Raw genomic sequence first — 26067 nt, forward strand, 5'->3', positions numbered from 1 at the left:
GCAACAAAGCACAATGAGAGGGAAACCACATTGTTATCTTGTTGCTCACACATCATCTCTTTGTTGTAATTGTTCGATGTTAAATTAACTATCTTGTACCCACCAATGGAAAAGAAGTATGTCTCTGTCCATTTTGCTTTTTATCCAACCTACAGATTTTCCCACTTTGCTTTCTCTCCACTCCTAAACCTAACAGCAACGGGTTTCATGTTTCCTTACATTTTCTCCTTTGATTCTAAATGTATGAAAAGAACTGCAACATTGCTATTCCCTGGAGCACTCTCTCAATCCTTTGAGATGTTGTTTCTAGGCAGGTCCTCAGTCCTTGGCTCAAATATACTTTCTAAACCTTTCTTTAGGTTTGGACTTCATTCCTTGACAGATAAGATAGATTCACGTTAGTATTACCCGAAGTTATTGGCCATATCAAGTGAAACAATGCCAGGAAAACATTGGCGACTTCAACCATGGTGGCTGCTGCTGCCAGGCTAGGCACAAACCCAGCCCAGCCTTGGCCTAAGCCGCACAAGTCGAGGGTCAGTGGCAGAAGCACAAAGAGCTGAAATCTGGAAACTGAAGTAGAAGGCCACTATAAAAATCAGAGCCCTTGATGAGGACCAAATGGGGGTAAAGTGGGAGGCTTTACATCTAAGCCACCCCACAGGTGCCCAGGGCTCATCTGGTCACTGGGCATCAGAGACAATCCAATTAGCTGCAGCGCCCCTTGTTGGTGCCTCTGCAGAAAAAGACAAGGCCAAGGTCGGGGACAGAGGCCCTTCAGGGCAGCAGCCCCATTTCCCCCGGTTGTACCCAGTAATGGTGAGAAGGCTGGGAACACAAAAGGGAAGATATATTCTAGCATAGCAAAGAAGTCCAGGTTGCTTTCACTCTCCCAATATCGCACATTAATGTCATGGACAGGCTGTTTGCAGCCAGCAGCCCCCGAGTCCTCTCCATTACTGCGCATGAGCACAAATCCACAATGTGCTGTTCTTCCCTACACCTTGCCTATTCATCCCCCGGCAGTCCATGCAGATGCTCTCAAACATTGCCAACAACTTCACATTTGCTATCAAAATATTTATTCCATTGGCGCTAATCAGCAGCAGCCTCAGGAAAAGAAAGGTACTTTAAGCATGCTTTCAAAAGATGATCTACTGTGATAGATCCATAAATCCACATGTTAGCAAATCCTGAAGCAAACCCGAGATTCAGTTTCCAGCCTTTCCTTCGCCTCCATATCGTTCCCTGAAATCATTAGCTCGGAATTGAACCTGAGTAACCAAGTGAGCTCCTTTTATTTCTCTGTTAGGGCTTCTCCCTGAAAGGAAAGAAATGCAGGCAGGTCAGACACGACCTTTTACTTTTTATGGATCTCAATTTATCTGATGTGCATATTTCTTAAAGCTTTCACTGCAGCTACGCCTCACCAGCTGACAACTCCTCCATTACCGCTTAGCTATTTCTCATTCATTTCTGTGAATTTCCTTCCTTATTGCCATGCATTCCAGATGATATCATTAAAGAGGCTAGAATTATTAAGCTCTTCATTCTCAAGAGTTTCTCAAAGCATCCTAAAGCCATAGAGATTGTGATGAATGAGTTCAACTGCCTTCATTTTTTATAACTTCAGTTGAAACTTAACCAGGGCTAACTGCTGAGACAAGGGTTTCACTGGACAAGCTTCTTCGTTCCATATATATTTATGCACAAGAAGCAATATCCATGCCCGCGACTGTCTGCTTCAAGCTGACCTGCCAAGTTCAAATCTAATGCCACAGTTCATGACAGAGGGGTGCAGCTACCCAGCAAAATGACTTTTGAAACTGGTTACGCAGGACCATGTGCAGCACTAACCTCACCTGGAAGTATAAATCTATTATTTGATTTATGCCAGTCTTACTGACTGTGCTGAGAGTTTCACTTCACTAAGAGAGATGACAGGTTATCTTCCTCTCTATGGTAGACATCAATTGGTCTTGCCCATTCAAGACCATTTGCTCTCCTGGTGAGGAAATAGTGACCTTCTTTGGGGGAGCCACACCCTTTCACTCGGTTTATGCAGTTGCAATGGGATGAACTCTACCCCACTCCAAGGACAGTTATGTGACTTAAGCCCATATAATCAGAGAGCTCATCTCTATGACTATAACGATTAGTTCAGGAATGGGCATGTAACCATACCAGACTTAACAAGGCAGAATATTGGGACTAATCCTGGAACTACTAAGAGAAAACTATGCCCTCTCTTCTGCTGGGTTCGAACTAGGTTAATGCAGGCATGCAGCCACAGCCAATGTGTTGCTCGAGAATAAAAACAACATGGGGAACAACAGAGCTGAGAGATGGAGAGAGAGAGCAGGTCCTTCGCCTAGATCAAGCAAAGCCTGAAATTGGTCCTGCCTTTGGGTTTTTCAGTCATATGAGCCATTAATTATCTTTTTTATTATATTGGTTTGATTTTTCTGTTACTTGCAAGTGAATGTAAGTTCCATGGAGGCAGGGAAGTTGTCAGTTTTCCTCACCACCACATGTCCTGTACTTAGCACAGTGCCCAGCACACAACAGAAGCTTAATATTAATAGTTATTCATATGTCTTACGCAGGGAGCCTGCCTCCTAGTGCTCCTACCCAGGTAGCTCAACAATCCCAAACACTGACAATTTCCTGTCTTACTCCATTCATTTCACGAGGACTTTGCAGACTATATGAAGACTTGGATGGCATCCTTCAGAATTTCTATGGGAGGGTGATGCCAGCTTCAGGAGGAGCAGATACTTGCTCTGACCAGGAATAAGGCATGATAGCTGAAACAGCTGGTCCCACAATCTAGAGATGGCTGGATGTCTCCTAAAGGAACCACCATCTCTTCATCCTCAAGGAGACATCTTGGACTAGAAAGAAACTGACTCTCCTCAGCACTGCCCATCCCAGGGTTGTTACTTAAACTTTGGGGCCTCCAGTTCTTCACCTATGAGATGGCGACAAGGCTGCATTACATCATGAATAAGAACATGGACTCTGGAGCCAGATCACCAGGGTTTGAATCCCACCATCCCTGCTTACTAACAGGGAACCATGCGCAAGTGGCCTCACTTCTCTGTGCCTCAGCTTCGTCATCTCTGAAATGGGACTAATGCTAGTAGCAAGCGCACAGTGATATTATAAGGATTAAATAAGTAAATGTAAGTGAAGTGCTTAGAAGAGTGCCCACACACTAAAGGATGTGTAACTAATTACTAGTATCATTACATCTTCCACAGAGTAGTGTGAGGAGTAAATAAAATACTGCACGTTTAATGTTTACTTGACATATAGCCAGCACAAAGTCATGTTCAATGAGTGATCACTTAAAGCATAAAAGCCAGTGTGACCCTACAGATGAAACCAACCAACCACAGCCCGTTGATACCAAGCAGAGTACCTGAGAAGGGGAACAAGGTTAGACGACCCCTGCCCAGAGATGCCGCCAGTCCGAGCAGTGCCTCTGTGCACCTCCAGATGGACATAGCCCTAGACAGGGTACAGGGCTTCAAAGCAGAGCAGGAACCTGGATTTCAGCCTCTCATCACCTCAGTCAACATACCCTCATGCACGACAAAGTCTGCACATCTGTATGGCAGCGCTGCCCCTGACCACCTCCCACAAGTATAGGGAAGCCCCAGATACTCAGGTGCCCTCTTAAAGAAAAGTAGGGCCAGAGGGGAGAAAATCCCAAAGACCTGGTCTTTCTCAAAGGAACTAAGTTAACTAAAAAGATTAAATCATTGAATAGGGTAATGTTCAAATGGGCACGAGTTCATTTTTTTCCCAATTACCTGAAGGAGAAATAGGGTTGGTAATAACTTCATGAGATTGGAGAAACTGCAGAAAAACTGTAGGAACTGCATTTTCTTTATGCACTTAAATAAGTTTGAAACATGGCTCCACAAATGTCAGTAGTGTGGGAAGCAGACAGTGTACTCGTGAAGATTAAAGGATAAAACATACATCAGTTGCATATGCAAGCCACGTGGGTCTCCTGCAGGAAGCATCTCTGGGTGGGAGGCTCTCTCCTGCCTTGTGCACCCCTGAGGACAGGAGAGAGGGAGTGTGACTCATAAGGCCCAAAAGCATAATTATTTTAAATGAAACCTGTAGGCAAGTGACTCTGGCATGTGAATCTATGAAGAACTTACTAAACAGAAGGTAATTTGAGTCTGATAAACTTTTAATAATTAAGTATAAATATTTCATGAGCCTTCACTTTCAGAAAGGCTTCTCAAGTACTATAGTAACTGGACTTTATTCTCTAGCAAATGTCAAAGCCACTATATTTGTTTCCCAGATGAGCAGAGAAAGAATGTCTCGTATTGGAAAGCTGAGAGGGAAAAAAAAATCATATAATCTGATCTAATCAGACTGAATCACCCAGGCTTTCACATTTCTGACTGAGGGGCTGTCTGGCCTCAGTTTACACACCCCAGTAGTGGGTGCTCACAACTCCTAGAGGAAGATTATTCCAACTCAAGAAAACTAATTGCTGAAAAGTCAAACGAATCATAGTCAGCAGCCCATGATTTTCACCAAGTGAAAATAAGGTCCCTTATGGTTTGGGGGACATTAGTGGTTTGAAGACAGTGGATGTGCCCTTCACCCCAAGCCTTCCTTCTCAACCCCATGCCTGCTACCACGCTCTTCTAGTGAAGCCAATGGCTCTGGACAAGCTGGGGCCCTGGGTGCCATGACTGAGATGAGCTTGGAGAATTGTGGGAAACTAGACTCCAGGGCCTAGAGCAAAGAAAATCCAAATGTAGCTTCCTGGAGTTGAAGAAGGATCCAACTTATGGTAGGAACTTCTTAGAGTCAGGGAGGTAGAAGTCTTTTGTAATCACCAGAAAAATGATGAGACTATCAGAGATGATTGAATCAATTACATCATCAAAAATCACAGTTTTGTTTGTTGTTACCCTGTGCTTTTTAACATCCAGTTAGAAGTTAAAAAAAAAAAAATCAGTTCTATCAAATCCAGGTCATCTATGTCCCCCAACCCCTGCCCCTTCCCACACATTTTAGTTACCCGCATCTGTGGGTAAGAAATCAAAGTGATCTCATCAGAACATCCAACGTAAAAATGTTAGGTAGACAGGAGACAGAGGGACTGAAATCAAGAACACAAAACTACAGACAGCTGAAAAGAGTTAAAATGTTGCAAACACGATTTCCATCAATGCTTTCTTCAAGCAAAAATAATTTTGCTCTTTTTTGTAATCCTTTTTTGAGACATTATAGCCAGTGTACAAATTTTTTTAAAAAAGGAAAAGATTCCTTTATTTCTTAGTTGGAACAGCGCAAGCAAGAACTTAAAAGAAAAGTAGGTCAACTGGCCTACTTTTTTCTTCTCTAGAAATTTGGGATCAGAGCTAGCAGAAAATTTCCATTCCAAATTCTGTTCAGGAGAGGAAAATTAGCAATCTGACTTGACATAATGGATCGTGACATATCTACCACCCTTCCAAATGACCCATGTATTATTACCCCGATGCATTTAAGAAACATTTCAATATGGGCATCATATTTATATGAAAGAAAATTCAGACTTGTACTTTTTTTGAAAGCCTAAATAAATATCATCCTCCTTTTGTGTAGAGTCATTTGCTGTTGACATTTCTTTACCTCTAAGTGACAGCAGTGTATGAGCCATGATTTACATGCTTCAAATTCTGATATGTACCTCCAATGGCTACCATCCTTATTCCATATAATAAATGGGAACATTTATTGCATGCCAAGCATGCTATAAACAATTTATAACTATTACTACTTTTAATCCTCACAACACCACTACAAAGTTGGTATTATTACTTCTCCACCTCTGGCTTTCTCAGCTATTCCTTTCTTAAGATTTAGTGGCTGAGTCAACACTGCCAGGTCCCCCATTCAGGCTCCCACCACTTAACATATTCCAAAGCCTCACCACAGTTTCCTATCCTTCCACCGATCTTGAAGCCAAGAACCAGGACCTGAGCTGACTCACTCTCTCCAACTCAGACCCGAAACTATAGTTCCTGAGGGTAATCCCAAAGACAAACCAGGGCACTCCTACATTTCTCCTCAAGCTGAGCCAGGAGCCCAGTAGCAGCTTTGTTCTGCAAGGTCATTGAATGAGAACAAGGTGATATTTAAAATGAAGAACTTAGGTTGTGCATAAAAGAAGTTTAAATGTATATATAAGGAGGGACGGTGAATCCAGAGGGGATATTTTTTTGACCCAATTTCCCTCCCTAGATAGTAGTGTATTCAAGAAACCACCAGAATTGAATAGAGAAAACTAAAGCCAGAAGCCCTGTGTCTTGTCCCAACTTCCATCCTTACTGCATGGGGTTGGTTTTTCAAGGTCTTTGGGTCTCAGTATGGTTACCCATAAAGGGCCAACCAACCATGACCAGCTCCAGGAGCAGTTGAGAGTGCCTGTGAGATGGTACACATCAAACTGCTCTACATCTACACAGCCAGGAAAACACATAAGACTGCATGGCAGCATCACTTGGAAGGATCGCCAATGGTCAACACTGATCAGCCAACCTAACCCCTCCTGGTGACCTCCTGGTGCATGTGGTTAGAGGAGCTGAGTCTAGCTAGACTCCATGCCCACTTTGCTTCCCACTTCCGTGAGAGCTACCCTGCTGCAAAACAACCTGGTATGTCTGCCCCTCACTTACAGAACTTCTGGAAAGGCCATCCAGAGTGAGTCACCACTTGCCCTCAGCTCCTAGACCAAAAATACCACCAACAATAGAGAACCAAGCAAGAGGATGAAACTCAACAATTGTCAGGAGAAAAATACCCTCAATCCTCAGCCCACAGACTCCCACATTTCAGCCAATCTTTCCACTGCTCCTGGCCACCTGAGAAAACTTAGAGGCTCGGCAGAGTCAGCACTAGTGGTCCTAAAACAATGACAGCAAAACGGCTCTAGGAATCATATCATCAGAGACACCAGTAGCAGAAAGCTTCAAGGTCCCTGCTCCCCCATCTGAGGAGTCCACTACTAACCAGACTGTGCAATGGTAAGCTGCAACCCTCAATAAGCTCTTTCTTCAACTAAAGTGAAATATGTCTCTTTAGAACTCCCAGTCCTGAACCCTAGTTCTGCCCTCTTTAGCAATCTCCCTTTCTCAAGACAGGACTCCAGAGATTGAGTGGATCTGCTCCCCCATCCATCCCATTGTACATCTCTTTTCCAAGACAAACGTTACTCAAGCAATCACTAAAAATGAAAGTTCTTACTTCTATTCTTTCCTTTCCTTAAAACATATTTGGATGCACTGTGCTCAAAAGAAAGGTGAACAAGGAGTGTGAAGATATGGGCCCAACCTAGAACCTTACAGCTCTGTCACTTTCAACATTCCTCTCATCTAAAAATGCTCTAAAGTTGCAATGTGGGAAGATAGGAAGCAGTGCCCATGCCACATGGGAGCTCTCACTTTGCACCAAAACTCAACCCTAATTGCTGGGCTACCTGTTGACTGCACAGCCTATGTGGATGAGGAATTCCACCTTCCCAGTGAAGATCTCATATCATGCTCATCAAAAAAACAAAAAGAATGACAGGAGTGACATCAGAAGCATAGTGGAGTGAGAGACGTCCCCAGATCTCTCCCCTTGAAACAAAAACAAAGTGAAGATCTAAAACTCAACAAAAAACACCCAAGCTGCACATCGGTACATCTGAGCGTGGGATCGGCGCATAAGAACTACCACAGGTCAGAACCCTGGGTATCGGGCGGTGGACTGAGAGAAACAAAAAAGCTGCCTCTTGCAGCCAGAGCTCCCTGTAGGAGGAGGAAGGAGGGGAGAAGGTGTGGCGAGATCCCTGAACAGGCCTGCCTGGGAGAGCTATGAGCTCCACGTGGCAGGCGGCTGTGCTAAGGCATCCGTGAAGAAAGCAGAGAAGAGGGGACGGCAGAGAAACAACAGTTGATTATTACCACCCAGGGTTGCGAAACACAAATCCAAGCTATAGCTCCCATCCCCCAACACAGAGGGCCCATCCCCCCATACCCTCAGAGACTGAACAAAAAAGAAACACAGGGGGATCTGAGGAAACACTACGAAACTGTTGCTAACATGACAGGGACTGAGACTGAGGGTAGCAAGTATGATTAAACATCTATAAGGGAAACAAAGGCATTATTAAGACTTTATATAAAGCAGGACTCCAAGAGGCTTAGATGCCACCTACTGGAAACCAAAAGAAAAACACCTTCTTTGCAACACACTAAAGCACCTTTATATAATAAACTTTCCTGGGAAAAAAGCAGAATACACTTCAATTAATGCCCAGGTGAAGAAATAGTCCATTAAACACCATTAACAATCAAGGCGACAAGGCAGCTCAGAAGGAAAGAGAAAAATCTCCAGAAAATAAGCTTAGAGACATAGAAATATGTGACTTAAATGACAGAGAATTTGGGATGGTACTTCTAAAAAACCTCAATGAGATACAAAAAAATTAATAGCAGCTATTTTAGGATTGAAAAAACAACTAGATCAGCAGAATTAGTTCTTCAGCAAGAAGATTGAAACCCTCAAAAATAACAGAATAGAACTCCTGGAGATTAAGAACACACAGCAAGAGTTGAAAAATGAAATAGCGAACTTTGGAAATAGAGTTGACCAAATGAAGGAAAGGATCAATGATATCAAAGACAGAAATATAGAAATAAATCATAAGGAAGAAGAGAGAAACTGAAGAATGAAAAATAATAAAAGAGAAATACAAGAATGAGCTGATACCATCAGGAGAGGAAACATAAAAATAATGATCATTTTCAAAGAGGAGGAAAAGGAGAAGGGACTAGAAAGCATTTTTAGACAATTGATGAGAATTTCCCAAATCTAAGGAATGAGCTGGAGCTTGGAATTCAAGAAGTCAACAGAACACCTAATTATCTCAACCTAAAAAGGCCTTCACCAAGACACATCATATTAAAATTATCAAAAATCAACAACAAAGACAGAATTCTCAGGGCAGCCAGGAAAAATAAGATGGTAACCTATAAAGAAAACACCATTAGATTATCATTTGACTTCTCAGCACAAACCTTACAAGGCACAAAGGAGTGGAATCAAATATTCAAACTCTTAAATGAAAGGAACTATCAGCCAAGAATAATGTCTCCAGCAAAGCCCTACTTGAGATATAAAGGAGAAATAAAGACCTTTCCGGATATACAAAAATTGAGGAAATTCTCCACTATGAGGCCTGCACTACAGAAAATATTGAAAGGAGTCAGCTCACCTAAAACAAATGACAAAAAAAATACATAATTAGGAGTAAAGTGACTAGCAGGCTGATTGAAGCAAAGGAGTACAACCCTTACTAAGAACAGAGCATTATAAGCTTAAACAGTAAGAAGAGATTTGCTATAGTAAGATAGTAATAAACATTCAGCATTCATAAGGGCAAATTGAGACAACAATGACTGAAAAGGGGAGGATTCAAAGATCCACATTCATAAAGGGGAATGGAGATAAGCCACACACGGAAGAAAATGGACAACTGTATATATATATATATATATATATATATATATATATATATATATATATATCATATTTACATATTTGTAATGGTAACCTCACGCCAAAATTTCAGAACTGAAGTATATAACATAAAATAAGAAAGACCAGAGGAAAAACCCACAAAACCCAACCAAAATGAAGAAAACAGAAACATAAGGACAAGGAACAATAGAAACACAAAACTACCAGAAAGCAAAAGATATAATAGCTATAAGAAGACATCATATTTCAATAATCACCTTAAATGTAAATGAACTGAATTCACCAATAAAAAGGCACAGAGTTGCAGAATGGATCAAAAAACAAAACCCAACCATATGTTGCCTCCAGGAGACACATCTCAGTTCCAAAGACAAATATAGACTCAAACTGAAAGTGTGGAAAATGATATTTATTTCAAGAAAATGGCATTCAGAGAGAAATGGGAGTAGCAGTACTAATATCAGATGAAATACACCTCAAAATAAAAAAGATAAAGAAAGATACTGAGGGACACTTCATAATATAAAAGGAATCATGCACCAAGAAGACATAACACTTATTATCTATGCTCCCAATCAGGAGCAATTACTAACAGAACTAGAGAGAGAAACAGACTAAAACACTATTATACTAAGGAACCTAAACACCCTACTGTAGGATATGGACAGATCATCCAAACAGAAAATCAATAAAAAAAATAACCTTACATGACACATTAGACCAATTGGACATAACTGACATTTACAGAGCCTTTCATCCCAAAACAGGTGCTTATATATTCCTCTCTAGTGCACATGGAAAATTCTCAAGGATTGACCACATACTGAGACACAGAGATAGCCTCAACAAATATAAGAGGGTTTAAATCATACCAACTGTATACTATGATACTAATGGTTTGAAACTAGAGATCAACTGTAAAAAAAAAAAAGTGAGAAGAACCACAAATACATGGAGATTAAACAACATGCTACTGAAGAATAACTGAGTCAGAGAAGAAGTAAAAAGAAAGATCCGGAGAACATAGAAATGAATGATAATGATAGTACAACACATCAAAATTTTGGGGACATGGCAAAAGCAGTCATAAGAGGAAATTTCATATCATTAGAGGCCTATCTCCAAAAATGAGCCCAAAGAATGAGCCCAAATAAACAACCTAATATTTCATCTTAAAAACTAGAAAAGGAAGAACAAATGAGCCTAATGTCAGCAGAAGAAAATAATCAAAATTAGAGCAGAAATAAATAAAATTGAAAACAAAACACAATAGAAAAAATAAATGCAACAAAGAGCTGGTTCTTTGAGAAAGTTAATAAAATTGACAAACCCATGGCTAAAAAGAAAAGAGAAAGGACACAAATAAAATCAGGGATGATGGAGAAGAACTTATGACAGACACCACAGAAATACAAAGGATCATACAAGAATACTATGAACAACTATATAACACCAAATGTAATAACCTAGAAGAAATAGACCAGTACTTAGAAAAGTACAACCTTCCTAGACTGAATCAAGAACTGAAAAATCTAAATAGACTGATCAGCAGGGTGGAAATTGAAACAATCACCAAAAACCTATCAAAAAGTAAAAGTTCAGGACCAGATGACTTCAGCAGTGAATTCCACCAAACATTCAAAGATTTAATACCTAGTGACCTCAAACTTTTCCAAAAAATCAAAGAGGAGGCAATACTCCCCAACTCATTTTATGAGGCTAATATTACCCTGATACCAAAACCTGGTAAAGGTAACACAAAAAAAGAAAACTACAGACCATTATCTCTCAGAACACAGATGCAAAAATCCTAAGTAAAATACTAGTGAATCGAATACAGCAACATATTAAAAAGATTATACACCACAATCAAGTGTGCTTCATCCCAGGGTTACAGGGATGGTTCAACATACACAAATTGATTAATGTGATACACCACATAAACAAATTTTAAAATAATCATATGACCATATCAATAGATGCAAAAAAAACCTTCAACAAGATACAGCATCCATTTATGATCAAAACAATGAACAAAATCAGTATAGAAGGAAAGTACCTTAACATAATAAAGGTCATATATGACAAACCCTCAACGAACATTATACTTAATAGTGAAAAATGAAAAACTTTCCATCTAAGATCAGGAACAAGGCAAGGCTGTCTGCTATCGCCACTGTTATTCAATATAACATTGGAGTCCTAATGAGTGCAATTAGGCAAGAGAAAGATATAAGAGGAATCCAAATAGGCATCCAAACTGTCACTATTTGCAGATGATATGATTCTCTATATAGAAAACCCTAAGGACCCCACAAGAATACTACTAGGAACAATAAGAAAATACAGTAAAGTTTCTGGATACAAAATCAATGTCCAAAAATCTAGCGTTCCTATACTCTAATAATGAATTATCAGAAAAAGAAGTGGAAAAAAATAATTTATTTTACAATTGCAACAAAAAGAATAAAATATCTAGGAATAAATCTAGCAAAACATGTGAAGGACCTATATCATGAAAACTATAAGACCCTATTAAAAGAAATCAAAGAAGATAGAAAGAAATGGAAAGATATTCTGTGTTCTTGGATTGAAAGAATCAACATAGTTTAAAAAACCTTACTACCTAAAGCATTGTACAGAGTTAATGCAATCCCCATCAAAATCCCATTAGCATTTTTTAAGGAAATAGAACAAAAAATCATCAGATTTGTATAGAAGCACAAAAGACCTTTAATTACCAAAGCTATCCTGAGAAAAAAGAATCAGGCTAGAGGCATCACTCTGCCAACTTCAAATTATACTACAAAGTGAAGGTAATCAAAACAGCATGGTATTGGCAGAAAAACAGACACACAGACCAGTGGAACAAAATCAAGAGTCCAGAAATAAATCCATGTTTATATGAGCCAATATTTTTGCAAAAGAGTCAAAAACATACAATGGAGAAAGGAAAGCCTCTTCAACAAATGGTGCTGGGAAAACTGGAAGGCAACCTGCAAAAGAATGAAACAGACTGTCGTCTACCACCACATACCAAAATTAACTCAAAATGGATTAAGGACCTGAATATAAGACCTGAAACAGTAAATTACATAGGAGAAAACATAGGAACTAAACTCGGGAACCTTGGATTTAAAGAGGATTTTATAAATTTGACCTCAAAAGCAAGGGAAGTAAAAGCAAAAATAAATGAATGTGACTGCCTCAAACTGAAAAGCTTCTGCACAACAAAAGAAATCATCGACAAGATAAAGAGACAACCATCCAAATTGGAGAAGATATTTGCAAGCAACACCTCCAATAAGGGCCTAATATCCAAAATATATAAAGAACTCATACAACCCAATAACAACAGGAAAAAAAAAAAAAACGATCCAATCAAAAAAAAAACGGCAGAGGACCTAAACAGACACTTCTCCCAAGAAGACATAGAAATGGCCAACTAACATATGAAAAGATGCTCATCATCGCTAGCTATTAGGGAAATGCAAATCAAAACCACAATGAGATATCAACCATCTCACACCTGTCAGAATAGCTGTTACCAACAGACAAGTAATAACAAATGTTGGAGAGGATGCAGAGAAAGGAACCCTCATACACTGCTGGTGAGACTGCGAATTGGTACAGCCACTATGGAAAACACTATGAAGTTTTCTCAAAACACTAAGACTTGATCTACCATATGATTCAGCAATCCTTCTACTGGGTATTTACTCATATCTGGAAAGATATTTGCACACCAATGCTCATAGTATCATTATTGATGGTGACCAGGACATAGAAGCAACTGAACCGTCCTACGATAGACAATTGTGTAAAGAAGCTGTGGTACATAAATATAATAAAATATTACTCAGTCATATGAAGAGATTGAAATACTGCCATTTGTGACAACATGGATGGACCTTGAGATAATCATGCTAAGCAAAATAAGTCAGATAGAAAAAGTTGAAAACCACATGATATCACTTATATGTGGATATAAACCTAAAAGCAACAAATGAGCAGGACAAACAGAGACTCATGGGCATGGACAATAGACTAGCGGTAACCAGAGGGTAGAAAGAAGAGGGGAGGGGAGAGTTAGATGGAGTAAAAGGCCTCAAATATGAGGTGACAGAAAGAAATCTAACTATGGGTGATAAATACATTATATATATATATATATATATATATATATATATATATACACACATATATTCCTTACTGTTAAACTGTACACCTGAAACTTACTGGATTTAGTTAACCAATGTCACCATAGTAAAAAGTTAATTAAACTAAACAAACAAAAAAAAATCAATGATTTGGGGCAGTGTAGTCCACAGCCTCATTTGTCTAGCTGTCTTCCTTGCTTTTCTGCTTCCATCTCTGCCAGTCAGGAACCCTGACTTCTAGCCATGTCATGTGGAGCAACTCAGCTCACTCCAGCTTGCCTCCCAAAAGTGTATATCCAAACATAGCAACATTTCTAGATCATGGACCTTTCCTTTTAATTGGATCTCCTTACTCTCCTTAGAATGCAGTGGTTAACCAATGTCACCAAAAATAATTTTTTAATTAATTGATTAATGAAAAGAAAAAAAAAAGAATAACCATACCACCACACCTGATTGAAGGTGAGGCCATAATTGAGATTCACTCCCAGCACCTGAGCACAGTGCTGTGGGAATAGTTTACCAACTCCAACTATATCATTCCCTGCCAAGGGCAAGCCAGCCACATGACAGCCAATGAGTTGTTACCAAGACAATAAACCATGGACCACACTGTGATTGTTCTCTAAAAGTAAAGCTCAAGAAGAGAAACAAGTTCTAACTGAGCCAATGTGCAGACAGAGGATGTTCCTAATAATTTTAGATACATGTCAAAATCCAAAAATATATTTTTTTTCCCAAAGCCAAGCTTATATGTACTAGCTTTTCCCAGGACTATTTTTAGACAACTCCAAGTCTCTCTTATAATCCCTGGAACATAACAATGAACAAAGGAGAAATAAGGAATGACTTTACCACTTTATCTCTCTTTAACAGCAGAGAATTTATTGGGAACTCCAAGGTAGCAGTGGGAAGCCACTCCCCCTCACGTTGCTCTGAATGTGCTCTGAGCTCATTTCCCTAAATTGTGTTTCCCAGAGGAGGTAAGGTCTCTGGTGGTTGACCTCAGACTCTAGAAGACATCAGCACTCATACTGACATGGCTAATTATGGTGGGCAAAGCACATTTGTTGGTTTGATTTTCATAAGTATCCTGTGAAGTCAATGTTATAATCCCAATTTCACAGATGGATAATTTAAGGGACACACCCAAGGTCAAAGAGCTGCTTGATTCTAGAGTGGACCTATATCTTTAGACTCCTTGTCCACATTGCTCTTTGCATTATACCACAACACATCCAAATGTGTTTGAGGGAGGGGAAGGAAATAGAAGACATGGTAGTCATTTTTAAACTGCATCTAAAATCCAGCTAATTAACTCAGAAGGTTTTATCCAGGAGAAAAAAAAAATGACATTAGTTTTGTGGTAGATTGCATTATTGGCTCAAATTCTCCCTTCTCTGTCTCCACACTCTTTGACATAGAGTTTTGTAGTTACTCACACAAAATGAGCAGAATATATTTTCCCACCCCTGAACTCTGTGATATATTGTGGCCAATGGCATGAAGTGAAAATGACAATGTGCTGGTTCAAAGACTAGGCTGCCAGAGCCTCACATGCTGCCACTTGCCCTCTGGTCTCTGAGAAGAGCATGCCTGGGCTAGCCTCCAGGGTCCCAGGAGGAGCACAAGAGATGCATGGATCAGGGCCACCCCCGCCTAGATGTCCAGCCAAGCCCATAGAGAGCACAGTTTCCAATCAACCTGCAGCAAAGACTCCCTAACAATTAGATGGGTGAAGGCTGTCTGTGGGGCAGTAGGCTCGATCTCTGTAGGGATTAGTATCGCAAAGTCCTACCGGCAGTGCTGTCAGGGAATTCCTACATTGGGAGAGAAGCTAGACTGTACCAGTAGTTCCACACATTGGGATTTTAGGTATGAGTAAAGTTACTCTAAAGAGTTTGGAAACCAAAATGGAGCTGCTACCTTTTTGTTTTTCTGAGCAAAGGCAATATATAAAAATAACTATGGCATACTATCTCCATCAAGTCATAAAAAATAGGACATTTTGACACTAAAATTGAGAAAAGAGTTTTATCTTAGAATATGAGATGGTCCTTTCCAAGCAAAGATAGTTGGCCACCCTCCATGTGTGAGTCTTTTTCTTTCATTCTGTCGCAGATCAATGAAAACTTTGTCACTAAATTGCTCCAGTTCGTGTGTTAGCAACTTTCCTGCATGCTTTATGGTAGAAGTGTCAAAAGAACATGAAATCAGTTACATAAATTGTGAGAGTAAAATCATGGTTCTGTTTGTTCTGTGACAATATAAAACTTACATTGTTTTTTTTTTTTTTTCCATCAGGATAGAAGTTAAAGATAAATTTGAGCACCTCTGCTGTGCCTTTTCACTGCCCGAGGGGACTGCAGAGCAACCAGTCTCCTGACAAACCCCCATCTACAAAGAACTTTTGAATTGTACTACACAGGTGCCTAAGATGTTAGTGTTATGTTTCCATGCTTATATGAATATATGAATGAAAAATAAACCAGTGGTTCAAATGGAAACTCTCGGGGGCTACAGGAAAACATAACTGGGACAGAAGCAGAAGGCAGGGAATCCCTAGGAGCAGCTCCAGGGTCACCTGGCTCAGTCACCCAGCAATGTCGACTATCATCCTCTTGGCCATAAAGAGCCACTCCATATTTTGCATAATAAGTGAAGGCCAAGGAGTAGGAAGGGGTCTAAAAGTAAATGGTGGTTATAATAGACTCTACTATCATTCAAAACCATCCACATCACAGATGCCAGGTTGGCTCTAGCCAAAGAAATGTGAGCAACAATAGTGTCTTTCAGGTCCAGACAGAAGCTTCAGGGGCCAGTATGTGGTTGGCCATGCTTCTTTTTTCCTTCTGTCGTGAGACCATTAGGGTTCCCAAAAGAGACAACACCTTCTGTCTGAGGCCCAGATTAAGGTCCACAACCAACTCCCAGTGGGTATGTAGCATGGGTAAGAAATAAGTCTTGGCTGGTGGAAGTCAGACACTTTGGAATCATTCGTCACTGTAGCATAACTAAGCATAATCTGACTGACACAATGGGGATGCCAGTAATTGAGCTGGAGAGCTCAGCAACAGCGAAAGGCATTGAGTTTATCTTAGATATGTTCTTGATCCTTGGGCAGATGAAAAGTAGATGTGAGGGGAGAGTACAGAGATGCCTAAGGAATAGGACCCTGGCCCCAGTGAGCACATGGCGAATTGGGAAGGCTAGCCTAACCTCCCACAGCCTAACCTCCCACGTGCGGCTCTAGATTTTCTGATTGCTCCCAACTCAACCTCACTCATCAGGCCCTGAGGGGACTCACACACCCACCAGGGCCCAGTGCAGAAAAGTAAGGGTTATTCTTTGGAATCAGAAAAAATTGAGATTTAATTCCAATACTAATACTCATGTCTGCCTTCTTCCATTTTGCCCATGGTTATTTACTATGGTAGGCACTGGGGAATATGGACTAGGGCCTTAGTTTCACAGGCTTACATTCAGGTAGGAGAATAGACATTAAGCAAATAAGATAAATACCAACTGGGTGAGTGCTCTTAAAGAAATAAACATGACGAATTGAGAGAAACTGGCAAAAGCTGCTTTAAGTAAGGGGTTCAGGAAAGGCCTCTCTGAGGAGGGGATATTTGAGATGAAAAATAGAATGTGTCCCCCATGTAAAAAGACAGAGAAAGAACAATAGCAAGCAGAGAAATTGCAAGTGCAATGGGCCTAAGGCAGAAAAGAAAATGGCTTGTTCGAGGAACAGGAGAAAAGGCAGAGCTATGGAAACAAGGTGGGCAAGGGAAGGATTGTGGCATGAAGCTGAAAGAAGGACCCATCATCTTGGCCTTGTGGGCCCTGACATGGAGTTTGAAGTTCATTGTAAGTATAAAGGGAAGCAGTGGGTATTGAGCAGTGGAGTAACAGGATTTGATTTATATTTAAAAGATTTTCAGGTTACTGTGTGGAGGATGAATTGTACAGGGGTCATAGTGAAAGAGACAAACCAATGAGGACACCCTTGAAGCCTGGACTGAATGGTCCCTCTGTGACTTTCGTGACTTTTGTCATCTCTGAACAGTGCTTCATCTCAATCATCCCATCTATAGAGTATGACTACTCCAAAGTTCACAAACTCTTTGGGTTCCAGAGGTGGGGATGAAAGTGTGCACGGCCTTGCTGTCTCATGCATGATTTCTGCTAATCACTCCATCTGCCTTTCACGGAGATAGAGCCATGCCCAGAGCTTGCCTGTGAGGGCCCTAAAGATTCCAGAGTCTCCAGTGCCCACTGTGACACTGGGTTCATCTCTTTATCTGGATGGCATTGAGAACACCTAGAAGCTGGCCAGGAAGCAGGTGGGCAGTTCATATGACCAGGGCAAATGCACAGGAAATACAGGCCAAGCTCCCAGGAGGCCCGCAGAAGGGAAACAGAGACAGGTAAAAATCAGATGAGTGCTAATTGTAGTAAGAGAGATCAATTCTGACCAGGGGAGTCCTTGGGCAAACCTAGGCTCGACACTGATGAGGGAGGGAGACTCAGGGAGCAAGGCCAAGATGCAGCTTATCCAGAGAAACTTGACAGTCTGGCCAGGCTTCTGAAGAATAGGAGACCATATGGAGCAGAGGGGAGACGTCTCGGCCAAGTCTATCCTGGATAAGCCAGCCGCGGTTGACCTGCCAGCTGTCTAGCGACACATAAGCAAGCTCAGCTTAGATCATCTGAGGTGGCCCATTCCAGAAGAACTGCCTAGTTGATTCAGAAACTCATGAATAAATAATAAATGCTTATATGTTTTAAGCTATTGAGTTTGGAGGTGATTTATTATGTAACAATCACTAACTGATATAGAGGGGTAGAATGGTCAGCAGCCCCTCTTACTCCTCTGTAGCAAGCCTCTGCTGTAATCACAGTCCTGTTTCCCTGTTTGAGGCCACTACTTGTTCAGATTACTGGACTGGGGTCATGAGCCATGAGATATATTCTTCAACTTGAGTTTACAAGTCTTGGTGACCTTATAAAAACATCCTCCCCTCTCTGGGCCTGATTTCTTATCTGTAAAATGAAGCAATAAGATACATCCGGGAAGCCTCCCAGCTCTGAGGTTCTATGTTTGGATAACTTTCACGTCTTTATGCAGCCATTCTGTCATCTAATCAACAAGTATTTGCTCAGAGTCTGCTGTGTGCCAGGCTATGGCCAGGATCAAGGGATGCAGGCTCAGACAACAAGATGTGGGCCCTGCCCACCAGGAGCTCATGGTCCACTGAGAGCTCATTGTCTTGTGAGTATAGAGAAGATGCCTCTGAGGAGCCCTTGATGGCCAAGAAGGCTTAGAGGTGAGAGCAGTTGGCAAGAGTCATGTTCATCCCTTCCCAACAGAAAGAGGGAATGCACCTTCAGAATCCCTAATGCCCTCCAGGGCTCCTGCTCAGAGACGTTATGCCTTTGTCGCCAAGGGCCTCAATAAAGATCACTCGGTATTTCAGTACATGCCCTGAGGAAATCAAAACTTGCGCCTTGAACTCAGACACTCAATGTGCAAGTAAAAGACAGACATGGGACCTCTCTCCACTCTACTCTCACCCAGGTCAGCCAGGACAGCTGATCTTAACCCTGGGAGAGTGAGCAGCCAGTTTTTGTGGGGCAGAGTGGAATTAGCAGAGTCAAAAGTCCTCTACCCTCTGATTACAACAGTGCTTCAGGACCTTCTTCCCAGCCCTAGAGAGAGGTAGACATGTAGAAATTATCTGCCCCAAGGACCCAGAAAGCCATCCTACCATGGAACCAGGGGGCGATGAATTTGGTGTTCCGCTCGAAGCCAGCTCGGCGAGGTAGCTGCTCCTCCTTAAACCAGCGGACTATGACTTCCCTGGAGACAGGACGCAGGGGGCGCTCCCAAGTCCTGCTGAGAAGAGAGGGAGGGTGGGATTGCCAGGGAGAGAGAGGTATAGGGAGGGAGGGAAGGGAAGAGGGAAGAGGAGAAGGAGGGGGTAGAAAGGAAGGAGGGAGAAGAAGGGAAAAGGAAGGGGAGGGACACAGAAGGGAGAATGGAAGGGGAGGGAGGAGCAAGAGAGAGAGAGAGAGACCACTGTAAGAATGAATAACCACAGTGCCCACACTCATGCCTGCAGAGAGGATTAAATGAGTCCAGGTATCTGAAGGCACTTTGCAGATTATAATGTACCAGCTGTTATTATCTTTCCCAAAAGAAAACTGTTAACACTTGCTTTGAAAAAATCCACACAGGTTATACTGGAAAAGAGGGTAGGAAGGGATGTCTGAGGGAAAGAAAGGTACATTTTCCTTTTAGAATGGCCAGGGAGTAAACATTGGCATCGATGAAGAAGGATCCTAATGTAATGGGAACAAAATTATTAATATGTGAATGTCCTCTGTCTCCTACCCCAAATCCCCAACTAAAGAGAATTCTGCTTTTACCCCTCAGTGTGGCCTCTTCCCTGGCCTTCTAAAGGGACACCTGCCTTTGCCAGCTAGCTTCCTTCTGTGCTTTTGTGAGGCAGAATCAGGACAGTGACCAGAGCGAGAAATTGGAGAACCTCAATTTGCTCTGGATATGGCTGAGACTTACCACCAAGAGATAAAAAGGACACAGGAAAGGGAGAGGGGAGGGGACAGAGCACTGCACTGGTTGACTTTTGATGGACTTGATGGTGAGGGATTGAACATAGTTAAAGTGAGATGAATAGAGGCACTTGAAGGATTTATGAGTAATGATTTAAATACTTTTTGGTATTTTCTCACAAGTAAGCCAAGATTTTAATTATTTTTGTGTCCAAACTGTGGTTCTTGAATGCATACAGAGACAGGGCCACAAAAGACCCCGGTCATATTGGAGCCAAGGTAATATGAAGCACAGTTAGAGGTCAATGGCACATGACACAGAACAGGACCGCACCAACGATTCTTTGAATTAATATGTAGCAAGATCACATTTCATTAATTTATGGCATGAATATATAGCATCCGAAGAGCAGGCCTTTGGCCTAGCTTGAATAACTACAGCCTTTTCACCTTTCCACCTGAGTGAAAGAAACCTAGTAAGTTTTTACTTTGTCATTGCTATCTACCTAATGGTAATGGCATTTAGAATACACCATTGTTGTCATTACATTTTTATAAAATAAATGTCAGCTGTCCCCTCATATTAGCTCCATATTTGCCCTACACTTTGATGCAGAGTTCAGCACTTCCTTGCAAATCCAAGAATTAGTTCATATTTTCCACACGTGCACGTGTACACACACACACACACACACAGTTGTGAACAGTGTGGATTTTAGAAAAGACAGTCAGAGGATAAGTTTCTATTGTATGGCTTACAATAGAACAGTAGAGTTTATTCTCTAAATGTCTTCTTCCCCTGCTGCTTCTCTAGGCTCTTTTTTACTCCTCACAATCAGCTTGGCTCCCACTGTATTCACTCATTAGGGTTCCCTCTCTCAGTAACTTCAGATGCCTTTCCTCTTTATTAAGCATCACACAGCAGCCCTGTCCTAGCCTCTTCCTTGACACCTGCATTTCCAAATAAATAACTGCTTGGTAGGAAAAACTCTAGTTTCTAGGACTCATTCTAATTAGATGGCAAGAAGAAGTTATATAACAGCAAGAAAAATCCATTCACTCTTGCCCCTCTTTTTCTAAGCAGAGAATTTCATTAATCAGAATCATATGCTAGGATGGTGCTCCAAGAAGCCACCTGGCCAGAAGCCTCACTCCTGAACGTGAAACTTTCTCCCAGCAAAAATGTGTGACTGCCCCTCAGCACAGTGAGATGAGGATATGCTGGCCAGTGCCAGTACTGCAAAGCTGAGGACATCGAGACCATGGAGACCTGTCCAAGGGGCCACAGGAGGGTGGCTGATGTATGGCCTCTCAGGGTGCCTGAGTCTGCTGCTCCATCTGCATGGCCCTGGTCCCCCTTGATGGCTCATTGTGGCTGCTGCTGTTCCTCTACTGATAACTACCTGTAGCCAGTCTAGAGCTAAGCTGGACTATGGTCTATGCAACTCCATCATGTGGTCCTGAAGGATAAATTATCTGTTTACTTTAAAATGACAAATTATCATCTTCCTGAGAAAATGCCAAGAAGGCTTTTGTAGCTATTTCTCCAAATCTAGGAAACATAAAAGAAAATCCAACCTCATAAAAATCAAGATTTCCTGAATGACCCTTTATCGCAAAAGTCTAAAAACAAATGACAAACAGTAAAAAGCTGTTTATCACAAACAAAAAGATCCTCTTCCCTCATATTTAAGGAGTTCCTAGAAATGAATGAGGAAAAGACCAATAACAATGAAAAAATAGGTAGAGGAATGAACAGACAGATATGGAACTACAATGGTCCTTAAACATATAAAAAATACTTAATATCATTCATAAATAGAAATGTAAATTTAAACTTTCACTGAGATATTATTTCTCACACAAAACAAATTTAACAACATATTGTTGACAAGGCTAAGGGATAAGAGTGCTCTACCCCTGTGTAGAGCAAGTTGAGATAACCTTCAATAGTGTGAATGTACACAACCCTAATCCAATGATACCACTTTTGAGAATCTCTCTTGTAAATGATACGTGTGCATGTGTAAAATTAATGTCTACTAGGTTATAATCATCAAGGGCATTGTTGTTAATAACCAAAGATTTCAAACAATGCCAATGTTCATTAATAGATTATTTGATAAATAATTATAGCACATCCCCACAGTGGAATACTATGCAGCAACAAAAACTAAATAAAAATAGTTAAGAATTGATATTAAAAGATCCCCAAAATATAGTTAAATGAAAAAAATCAAGATTCAGAACTCCATGTAGAATATGCAAACTTTTATGCAAAAGAGAAAGAGAGAAGGATATAACTTTTCATGTTGGCAATTGCAAAAACGAACTGGGAGGCTATATAAACTAAGAACACTGGTTCCCTTAGGGGAAGAGGGAACTAAGTAGATAAAAAACAATGATAGGAGTCAGTCTTTTCTCCATATATCTTTTTAAACTTTCTGGTTTCTGCATTACTTAAATGACAAGGAAAGAAAAAGGAAAGGCGGAAAGGAAGAAATTCAGACATAGCCAGCTCTCCCTAGACTGCAGGGAGAGGTAGAAGTGGGGTATAGATGATCATAAATCCAAATTAAAGCAAAACTTAGGCAGCCCCTCCATTATCTGGGGGTCAATGGACTCTTCTTCAGATTAACTGTGATTTAGGGAACCAGCAGGAGCTCACCATCCAGCCTCTGAGCCCTCATGGGGGCAGCAGTTGCTCAGCAATGATGAGGCTGCAAATCTTGCGGCTGACCTAAGGTGGGCACAGGTGGAAGGTGGTGAAGCTCCAGGCAACCTCTCCAGCCTTGGTCCTCGCAATCATGGGCAGTCACCTAAGTGTCTTTGCCAATATGTGTGACCCTCCTGCATTCTATCACATTCATCTGCAAACCCACTACCAGAACCTGGGATAGACCAGCACTGTCTGTGGTTGGTTACAAAAGGTAGCCGGCCCTTGTTTCCCAGGTGCTGGGCCATATTTAACCCATTCGAAGTCTAATATGACAAGTTCTTAACCTGAGATCTTTGAAACTTTAAGCACTTGAAATTAGAAGCAAACATTTTGGGGTACTTATATATGCATATTTTGGAAGGAAGAGCATACACAGCTTTCTTTGGATTCTCAAAGAAATCCTGGACCCCATAAAAGTTAAAACTCCCAGAATTCCAGAGTTATTGGAAATCTCCAACCCCACCCCTACTTCACCTCCTGCCCCATTACACAGACTGAGACACTGAGGCCCAAAGAAGGGAAATGACCAGCTCCAAATTTCACAGCAAGTTGGAGGCAGAACCAGGACTGGATCCTAGATGTCCTCTGCCCCTGGCCCCAACGCAAGGCCCTGTCCCAACCCACACCTCCCTATGCAGAGCCCCCCACCCTCACAGGACCCACCTGACAGGCACTGCGAGGGGTGGCAGCAGACCCGGTCCCGGGAGGTGGTGGTAGAGTCTGGTCTCCTGCTCATGGCTCTGGCCAAGCTCTTGGAACATGGAGCTGAGGCCAGCGACAGTGCCCTTCTGGATAGCGCGGAGCGAATGGCGCTGGTACTCATCCCGGGCGCGTTGGGCTCGGCGGCTTCTCTCTTCATCAGCCTCCTTGGACCTACGCACTAGAAAGGGATAGAGAGCTTTTTGCCCAGACCCACAGCCCAGGCAGTACACTGAGTAAGCCAGGACCCAAAGCCTCACCCAGAGTCCCAGGATTTACCTGGATCCACCCAAGTGGGCTGCATGGAGCTCAGAGCCTGGAATGGCAGGGCAGGCCCAGCCCTAGCCAGCAGCCTTGGGCTAGGCTGTCCCTGTTGGGGTAAAGACATTCATGAAAGTTTAGGGTTGTGGGGCTTTTCATGTGGCCCTGCTCCAGAATAAGCAAGCAACCTTTAGATGGAAATCTACATCTCCACATGTATTTCTTCCTGGGAAGCCCTGCTTAGGAGCAGCTTCTCAAACCCGAGGCCCATGAGCCCGGCTTCTCCAGATACTGCCACATCAGCACATTGACTGTAGGCTTTCTCCGTGCCTAGCCCTGGGCTGCATACCTTCCCTGTAATAGTTCATGATAGACACTTCCCCTGACCACCCAGGGAGGAGGGCATATCACTATTTCTGCACTATTTGAGCTAATAAGAAGCAGTGCCAGGCCCGGAACCCAGGTGTCTCTGGCTCCAAAACCCACGCAGCCCTTTCCACCACAGGGACCCCACTTCTCAAGCTCCCTTTGTTTTAAATTCAGGTGTATTTGATACCAGAGCTCCAGCTCTTTCCTACAAAAAGCCAAAGAAGCATTTGGGACCATCCAGTCAAACCTCCTAATGTTTCTGATATGGAAACTGAGGCCCAAGGAAGAACAGTGACTTGCCCAGCTGAGTAAATAGCCAAGCTGGGTCCTTTCTGCTACCAGAATGAGTTGTGGAAAAACTGGTGTTACAGTTCTGGTGCCCTTTATCTTTGGTTTACTATGGCCTTGATAGTTGGTAGGTGACCATGTTGTGGGGAGAGACAATGAGATCTTTTGATAGCTCTGTTACTCCATAGGTTACAAAACTCCAAGATGCCCCTCTCCACAGCCTTCTGGCTTTTTGCAGTCCTCAAAGCAGGATCCTGTCTCAGCCAAGTGACCTTCAAAAGACTTCCGTGTGGTGTCACTTTAAAACTCAAATGGGAGTCCTGGAGCTGGGAAAATGCCAAAAGAGGCAACAACACTTGTGTAAAATTAAAACCAACTATTTTGTAGTCTGATTGCATCTTGTCGGGCCCCTATCTGCCTCTAACATTCAATCCTCTTATAGAGAACTCTTGGAAGCTGGCTATGTTCTTGTAAATGTGTACGACTAGTGAGCCCTAGTCCAAGCAGGTCACCTTCCCCTCCTGGAGTAAAATCTAACCTACAGTCTATTTCTACTCCAACTCCATTCAATCCACATGTAGCAAGCATCTACAATCTATCATGTCAGAGAACTGTGTTCTGTTAGTATTTGGAGGATACAAGATCAATAGCCCTGGGCCTGAAAGAAATCACTTCTACTTTCGAGCTGCTAAAGACCCCTTCTCGAAACAAAATATCCCCCAAATCTGAGGAAGGAGACATGAAGTCTGTCTCACACAGTAATTATGGAAGTAGGGGTCACATGCAGAGGCTCTAACAGAAGCCTTTGGTCTAGACATTGCTGTATCCCAGTGCCTAGAACACATATGTATCGATCAGCGGGCAACATACATTCTTGAATGACTGTGCCCAAGTAAGTATTTAACCTGTGCCAGGCCTGAGCTGGACATAGAGAGAATGAAGACCAGACCCTTACCTCAAGGCACTCAAATCTAGCTGGGAAAATAAAACAAATAAATATCTCTAACGCCATGAAAACAGGGATGGATTCAGTATCGTTAGAGTTTAGGGGCAGCAGCATTCACAAGCAACAAGAAAGCAAGAAGCCATTACAGAAGAGGGAGCACCTGATTAGTCTGGAAAGGTCAATAGAAGTTTTCCAGAGAAAGGGGAAGAAGCCATCCCAGGGAGAAAACCTAGGTTTTGGTGCCTAGTTGGTTCATCTGTAAAATCCAGATATTAAGACACCACAATACCCGCCATGCAGGTGGTGAGAGGTTCAAACAAGGCAAATGCCCTAGTATGGACTTTGCAGTTACTAAGCTGAAAACTAAGCATAGAAACCTGTGCCCTACAAAGGACAGTGTCCTTTAAGAGTTTATAGCCACGAAGAGATAGCAATACTCATAACAGACAGGTTGCAGAAAGAAGTCATATGCATACTAGGAAGACAGGTTTTGGGAACTCAGC

General features: G+C 41.9%; 1 protein-coding gene across 4 annotated transcripts in view; it reads right to left on the bottom strand.

The window, feature by feature from the left end:
• The window catches only part of SH2D4B (SH2 domain containing 4B), a 97817-nt gene that overhangs the window by 14605 nt on the left and 57145 nt on the right, over positions 1 to 26067 (bottom strand). For 2 of the 4 annotated variants that reach the window (XM_036223892.1, XM_036223894.1), the window contains exons 5-6: positions 23665 to 23881; positions 19478 to 19605 (exon numbers count right to left, since the gene is read on the bottom strand). In XM_036223892.1, coding sequence (XP_036079785.1) covers positions 19478 to 19605; positions 23665 to 23881 — 345 coding nt within the window. Of the gene's footprint in view, positions 1 to 1097; positions 1322 to 19477; positions 19606 to 23664; positions 23882 to 26067 lie in introns of those variants that run through there. The other 2 variants (XM_036223895.1, XM_036223893.1) reach the window with 2 other exon arrangements.

Source organism: Rousettus aegyptiacus, unplaced genomic scaffold, assembly GCF_014176215.1.
Source record: "Rousettus aegyptiacus isolate mRouAeg1 unplaced genomic scaffold, mRouAeg1.p scaffold_m13_p_6, whole genome shotgun sequence".
Classification (NCBI taxonomy): Eukaryota; Metazoa; Chordata; class Mammalia; order Chiroptera; family Pteropodidae; genus Rousettus; species Rousettus aegyptiacus.